Source organism: Lactuca sativa, chromosome 8 (genome assembly GCF_002870075.4).
Source record: "Lactuca sativa cultivar Salinas chromosome 8, Lsat_Salinas_v11, whole genome shotgun sequence".
NCBI classification, from domain to species: domain Eukaryota; kingdom Viridiplantae; phylum Streptophyta; class Magnoliopsida; order Asterales; family Asteraceae; genus Lactuca; species Lactuca sativa.
In genome coordinates, this window is record NC_056630.2 from 72,952,551 (window position 1) to 72,960,416 (window position 7,866).

At 35.2% G+C, this 7,866-nt stretch overlaps 1 protein-coding gene, 1 non-coding gene and 1 pseudogene across 2 annotated transcripts; all 3 read left to right on the top strand.

Moving 5' to 3' along the window:
• Positions 1-761: 761 nt before the first annotated feature.
• TRNAY-GUA (transfer RNA tyrosine (anticodon GUA)) lies at positions 762-854 on the top strand. The gene is made up of 2 exons: positions 762-798; positions 819-854. It is a non-coding gene; the product is annotated as a tRNA-Tyr (tRNA).
• A 524-nt stretch (positions 855-1,378) lies between these two features.
• LOC111906289 (disease resistance protein Roq1-like) lies at positions 1,379-6,279 on the top strand (annotated as a pseudogene).
• LOC122194446 (TMV resistance protein N) lies at positions 4,618-6,089 on the top strand. The gene is made up of 2 exons (XM_042897232.2): positions 4,618-5,433; positions 5,511-6,089. Exons 1-2 carry the CDS (start codon positions 4,618-4,620, stop codon positions 6,087-6,089), a joined length of 1,395 nt encoding a protein of 464 aa, XP_042753166.2.
• Positions 6,280-7,866: the final 1,587 nt, after the last annotated feature.

Below are 7,866 nucleotides of genomic sequence, written 5' to 3' on the forward strand. Positions count from 1 at the left end.
AATAATTGTTGGAAATATTTGAACCTATCTGTCTCTCTCTCTCTCAATATATATATATATATATATATATATATATATATATATATATATATATATATATATATATATATATATATATATATATATATATATATATATATATATATATATATATATATATATATATATATATATATATATATAGGCGCTAGTAACAAACAATACAACCCTTCTAACCATTGCATCTTTTCCTAAATAACTAACTTCCAGATTTAACTGCCATATTTGACAGTTAACATAACTAAATTAACCACCCATTTAACTGCGTAACATTAATTCACACTAACTATAGTTTATAGAACAAGTCTGGATTATAATTCTAACAGGTTGATCGCCTTACTGATTCAGTTCAACCTAATGCAGATTAAGGTTCTTATCATTGTTAGAACACAAGTAAAGGTGTATATGGATTTCTATAGGCTTTGTTTTGATTTGAACATATAGAAGACAAAAGATCAGGTTTTGGACTAGATTTGGGGCTAAGATTTTGCCATTTTGGTGATCATGGTCGCTTCTCCTCGACGTGGTTCTACAATGTCACTTCATCTTGGCAATAAACAATGACTGAGTGATAATGAACAAATATTTATGAATCTTGAGGTCTACAAATCACAATATCAGTTAGATGGTTATTGTTGGAGTAATATTGTAATAATAATTAAATGAATGTTTTTGGCAGGTTAGTTCTGATATTAAAGAGAATTTGCAACATTTAACAAAAACCGACCTTAGCTCAGTTGGTAGAGCGGAGGACTGTAGTAGGCAATAAGCCAATGGCCATCCTTAGGTCGCTGGTTCGAATCCGGCAGGTCGGAATCTTAAAATTTCCTTTTTTTGCTTCGATGAACCACGCCACCATGAAGTCAAAATATACAGGGGTACAAGCTGCTATTGCATGAGGTACAAGTCTATTGGATTCTTTTCCCATCATCGGGTTTGAGAGAGAGGGTGAACCGGATATTTTTCCTACAAATGGATTGTCCACACAATTAAATATTTAACCTTTTTATTGACAATAAATAATTAATTTAACATTATTTGAATTTTAGAAAATTCCACATCATTGGTTTTTCATGGCAGATGACGTGGGTGATGAAATGGAAACAACTTCCACCCCGTCATACCACCACTCCATTTAACCTTAAAAATCATTGATATGATGATGACATCATCAATGTGAACACAACTCCACTGATATTGAAAAAAATTATCCATAAGATATGTATTTAATTATTCAGCTTTTCATAATTGGAAATTTCGAAGAAACTCGCATCTCTCTTTATGTAGTTCGTTGGCGTGCTCAAACAAATGTATATTCTATTTCTATCTCAACATTTAATACTCTTATAAGCAAATTAACTCGATCTGGAGGTTTATGTAAATTAAAATTTTCATTTCATTGAGGTGCTCAAATCACATTCCCTACATTCTATATATCGATAAATTAAAGTCGATGGCATCATCATCATTAGCTTCTCCTTCTGCTCCTGCTCTTTCTTCGAAGTGGTGGAAGTATGATGTTTTTCTAAGTTTCAGAGGAGAAGATACTCGAAATACTTTTGTGGGCCATCTCTACTCTGCTCTTGAACAAGAAGGTATCTACACTTACAAAGACGAGGAAACACTTCCCCGAGGTGAATCGATCCACCCATCCCTTATGAAAGCTATTGAAGAATCACAGATAGCCATCATCGTATTTTCAAAAAACTATTGTGATTCGTCGTGGTGTCTGGATGAACTTGCACATATTATGAAATGCAGGGATACGAGAAGCCAGATTGTTATGCCTATATTTTATGATGTGGATCCCTCTGAAGTACGAAAACAAAAGCGGAAGTATGGAGAAGCATTTGCTAAACATGAGTTGGAGAACAAAACCAAGGTTGAATCTTGGAGAAAAGCACTTGTGGATGCAAGTAATATTTCTGGATGGGAACCCAAGCACATTGCCAATGGGTATTTTTCTTCTTTGTTTTTGCACCTTTTATGCGTAAGATATGTGTGCTCTACAACGCATCTATACCTGTACTTTTTTAAGCATTGTATACAAATGTTTTAATTATTCTTGGTGAAGTTGATGACCTTGATAAGCAGAGAGGTTTCGACTTCATCACTTATCGGAGTCAAATATAAACATGTAGAAGATTCAGACATTCTTTCAGAATGTGGTCTCTTATGATATCGGGCGGGCAAGTTAAAAGATATCCCAAGTCCTAGGATTATGGATAAGCTGAAATTAAGTTCTAATTCAGTACTTAAAACCTGACTTCAAGCTACAGTGACAAATTCATCTTATAACTATTCCATCTTTCCCAAGGAAATGACTACAAATTACTTGTGACATTGACTTAACAAGTACTACTTGGATGTGAAACATTAGGGGTAGTTAGGACTTAGGACTACTTTTCCTTATCCCATGGAACACGAAAAAAAAATTACTTCTTTTGTCAATGTATGCATATGTTAGTTATTCTTGTATATCCAATGTGTAGGGATGAATCAAAAGGCATCAAACAAATAGTTGGCGAAATTTCACACAAGTTCCACCTAGTAACTTCAAGTGCAGATGAAAACCTGATAGGAATGGAGGCTCGCTTGCAAGGTTTGACATCAGAGTTACAAGTTGGGTCAGGTAGTGTACGGATGATTGGAATATGGGGGGTTGGGGGTGGTGGTAAGACTACTCTTGCCTCTTCTATTTATGATGAAATCTGTAGGCAGTTTGATGGTTGCTGCTTTGTTCAAAATATTCGAGAGGAATCAAAAAGGTATGGTTTGGGAAAGTTGGAAGGAGATATTCTTTCAAAAATGGGAGTAGACAAAGTTGGAGGAGGAAGATGCATGATAAAGGAAAGGTTGTGCCATAGAAAGGTATTGATTGTTCTTGATGATGTTGATCACCTTGACCAACTGAAAGCATTAGCCGGATCACATGATTGGTTTGGTGAAGGAAGCCGAATAATAATTACAACCCGGGATATGCATTATTAACGGCACACAAAGTAAATGCAATACACAATATTAGATTGTTAAATAGTGATGAGGCTATTAAGCTCTTTTTCAAGCATGCACCCCAGGATTACAGACTTGTGGAAGATTATGAGCAACTTTCAAAAGAGGTAGTCTCTTATGCTAGTGGGCTTCCATTAGCACTTACAATTCTCGGTTCTTTTCTGTGTGACAAAGACATTAATGAGTGGAAGAGTGCATTAGCTAGACTGAAAGAGATTCCAGATAATGATATTCTGGAAAAGCTAAAAGTTAGTTTTGATGGCCTTAAACCAGTTGAGAAAGAGCTGTTCCTAGATATTGCATGTTTTTTTAGGTTGGAGGAGAAAGACAAGGCAATGGAGATCCTTGATGCTTGTGGCTTTCATCCTGTTATAGGAGTAAAGGTGTTGATACAAAAGGCTCTCATAACCATTTCGTATGGAGTGTTTGATATGCATGATTTGGTGCAAGAAATGGCACACTACATTGTTAGAGGGGAACACCCTAACAATCCTGAAAAACATAGTAGGATTTGGAAGGCGGAAGATGTTCTGAGAATATGTGCTATGGATGCAACAACGGTAATGGTTAAGCTAGCTTTTCATGATGTACATGTATGTATAAACAAACACTTTTAACTCAACCTTGACGCCATTTTGTTCCTCTATCACAGGAACTTGACATGATTCAAGCAATAACATTTAATTACAACAAGGATTATCTATTACAAGATCTTCCTCCAATTGTTGCAAACACGAAGCACCTTAGGCGGATAGATTGGCACGGTGATTTTGCAAGTCCATTGCTTACTAACTTTCCACAAAGGACACTTTGTCATCTAAGTTTGCGGAACAGTTCTCAGAAACAACTTTGGGAGGGTTATAAGGTAATTCTTATTGTCTATCTAATTAACAAATGAAAACAAAGCGGATGATGAATGTTCAGCCTGATTAATTATTGGTGTCATTAAGCAACTTCAGTTGTGTTTTTTTTATAAGTAGCTATTGTATTGAGAGCATGAATCTTTAGTTTGTAAATCTCCTTCGTGTTAATAATGATAAACTTGGTAAAAATATAAACTTGTTTGGTATTATATCGACCAGAACATGAACCTTTAGTTTACTTTAAATGATATCCATTTACAGATGGAAAGTATTAGTCTATTGCAAGTGATGTCTAGCCTAGCTGATTGATGTTTGATACCCACATGGGTTTGAGGTCAGGAGTTCAAATCTTTGAACCTGTTAAATTTGCCTCTTGCAATTATGCCCCATGTGTGGGAAGTTTTCCCTGGAAATCCCCTTGGGGGCTGAGTTTGCCCTGTTAAGGAGCTCGAACTCGGGGTCACCATTGAAATATTATGGTGAGGCTTCCGCTAAATCATTTGCCGTTTCCAAAAAAAAGTATTAGTCTATTGTATAGCTTTTATCCCATACAAAAATAGTGATTAAGTGAGACACCTTTTAGAAATTTCTAATTATATATGTATGCACGTGTGTGTGCCAAAGTTTACTTGTTTGCACTTGTATGCAACAGTTGCTGCCAAATTTGAAGACAATTGAACTTTGGGATTTAGATAACCTAATCATGACACCAGATTTTGAGGGACTTCCAAATCTTGAAAGATTCATTCTTTATGGATCTAGGTGTTTAGAAGAGATTCATCCATCAATTGGATGCTTGGAGAGGCTTGTTTTGTTACATATATCAGGTTGTAGGAGTCTTAAGAGGTTTCCACCTATTTCCAGACTAAAGAAACTCGAGACCCTTTCATTCATTGGATGCCCTAAACTTTTTAAACTCTCAACAATCCAACAACAGAACATGGAGAAGTTACCACATTTTCTTTTGGATAATAGTGGGGACGAAGTTGCATCCTATGTAGAATCGATTCCAAACTTTTTTGTTAATTGTTGGAGGTGTGGTTGCAGCAAGTTTGGTGGTGTAAAATGCTGTTTAGAGGACCCTTCTTTACCTCACAACAACATGAAGCCTTGTTTATGTGACAGCAATATGAACCACATAGGGTTTCGTTTTTTTCCCAAAGACTTAAGAAAGTTAGATCTCAGCTACTGTGATATGGGAGATGAACACATCAGCTCTTCTGTTTGGGAGTTACACAACCTGAAGACACTCAATCTACTAGGAAATGCTTTTTCACGATTAAATTTTCATCTCTTGCGGTTTCCTCAGCTTAAATGTCTCAATGTGTCACAATGCAAAGGCCTTGTGGAATTGTCTGAGCTGCCATCAAGTATAGCTGTTGTTTTAGCAGATGGTTGTAGCTCACTTGAAACCTTTGGAGATATTTCAAACTGTAAATGGTTGTGGAAAGTCTTGGTTCTGGAGTCGAACAAACTCAGTCCACTTTATGGTGACATATTACTAGACTCCATGCTCCAGGTTTGGCTTTTAAATTTCAATATTTATTATATAATCCCAAACATAAGAATCATAACTGAATGTGTTTTCCATGGCAGGGAAATGCTGGTGAAGATTACTTTATCAGTATCATTCTTCAACATCAGATTCCAAACAGGTTTGTAGGTTGGCTGTTTAGGGGAAATAAATTTACACTCCATCTTCCAAAAGATTGGTACGATGAATTTTGTGGGTTCCTAATATGCTTTGTTGACACATTGACCAATCCGGATATTAATATTGTCATCAAGCAGGAGGTAGATGATGATATTCTATTTGAGATTTGGAAGGAGTCTACGGAAATAGTGGAGCATGTATATGGTGATCAAACAAAAACATATGTAGGATATGTGCCCTTTGGTTCATTGAGGCACACTACATTGTCGAATTTATCATACAATATGATTTCAGTTTCCATGGAGGTAGGGCATGTTAATGAGACTTGTGTTGGAGTTGAGCTTGTTCCTAGGAAAAGTAAAGGTGATCGGCCACAAACAACAAAAGTTGCAACAAATTCCTCAGAATTTTGGGATGAAGAAGATTATGGTAGTAAGACATTTACGATCCAAGATGATCCAAAGTCTTCTATACATATTATATGGCGACCTTTGAACGGCATTATGACAACGTCGTATTGATTTGCTTACTGGTTTGTGATTTTCTTTGTATTTGTTTATTCGACTACTTTATGAATTCTTACCCTGTTTTTCCTGTGCATCTAGTTTTATGGTTTTTTTGGGACTATGTATTGCTACTTTAGTTTTGGTTTTGAAACTTATTTTTTGTTAGTAGTTATTTTTACAATCAGTTTCAAAATAATCATACTCATAGGTGTCTAGTAGTTGAATTACATAATTCCATACAGAAGATTCAATGTTCAAATTTCGTCACACCCAAAATATTGGTAGTGATCCGTGATTTACTTTCCATGTAATGGACCATTGGGCAGGACGGCAGGTTCAACGTGAGCCTCTTACATGATGTGGTTTACCATTTTTTATGGATATTCTAGCATAATTTCTTGTAATTGTATATAAGTGTATATTGAAATGTTTTTTTCCTTTATAATTTTAATATAACTTTATCATTTGTAGCGACTTCTTTCTACATTTCAATTAACTAATGCTACTTCATGATCAACAAAATTTAATTCACTATGACTTTTAACTTACTATTTATGATAAATGCAATCCAAAATTGTGATTGTGGTTTTCTCACCATAATGAGACCCTGGATCTACGAATCATTTGCTTTAGAGTTTATGCAATATATATTACTTTTAGGTATTCGCTATATGAAATCTATTTAAATCTTTATGTTAATGTTATTGCCAATTCTTACAATTTAAAGTAACCTACTAGGGAAAGTTTACCCGCACATGATTAGCCTGACGATATTACCAACATAACATTTATTAAAATGTTTGTAATTGTTTCTAAGGTCAATAATTTTACGTTGAGGTTGTAGTTACTTGAATGGCGTAGTTTTTAATTTTGAGGATGTTAATTGTGCATATATTTCATGGGACCCTTTATTTTATGCATATTTTGTTGTTTTTTAGATGTGTTTAAAGTCTTAATTACTTCAATAGAAATAGAAAGTAGAGTCTCCATACCCGTTGTTAGATTTATGGGGTAAGAAATAACACTTTGGAATTATGAGAATCGTGTAGTCACTTTCAAATTGAATTATTTGGGTGGTATTCTCAAATTTTCAATTAGATAAGACGAATATGAGAGAATAAGAACATAGAATGATAAGTTATGATTTTTGTATGTACCATAAAGATATGACCAAAAAACGGATTATGTATATCTTTGTCTGAAAACTGTCACAACAGTTTCATGTCCTAAAACTGTCCAAACCGCCACAAGACAGTTTGTAACGATAAAAAAAACTATCACAAAATCGGTTTTTCTATAAGGGTCTAGACAAAGTAAAAAATTGGGTCAATTATTCAAAATTTGGATTTCTGATGCATTTTTAACATAGCAATATAACCCAAATAAAATTTTTCCGAGCTGATCTGTTAGCTCGACCCAGCTAGTGGTTGTGTCCCTTGGACTCCGCCAGAGGCGGCCACTCCTTGGACCCCGCTCCCAGGGGAATTGCCTCTAGATCCCCATTCATGCAGGGATTTCGTCCCTAAATGACAGTCTACTACGAATCTGGAACAAATTTAAACAAGTGTGCACTTTATATATCCCTTGTTTAGTATTTATCAAAATTATATTTGGTCAACAAATTAATCAATTACACTTAAATATACACTGGTGATACAGATCACCAACACCATTTTTTTCTATTTTAACTAGAGCTAGCGATCAGTGTTGTAAAACTCGTCGAGTTGGCCGATTACTCCTCCGAGTACTCGCTACTCGGCCCCTACCGATGCGAGTTACAAAATCCCGAGTA

Coding starts and splice junctions, on each gene's coding strand:
- LOC122194446 (XM_042897232.2), top strand. CDS start 4,618: ATGACACCAGATTTTGAGGGACTTCCAAATCTTGAAAGATTCATTCTT. Junction 5,434..5,510: donor TACTAGACTCCATGCTCCAG/GTTTGGCTTTTA, acceptor TTTCCATGGCAG/GGAAATGCTGGTGAAGATTA.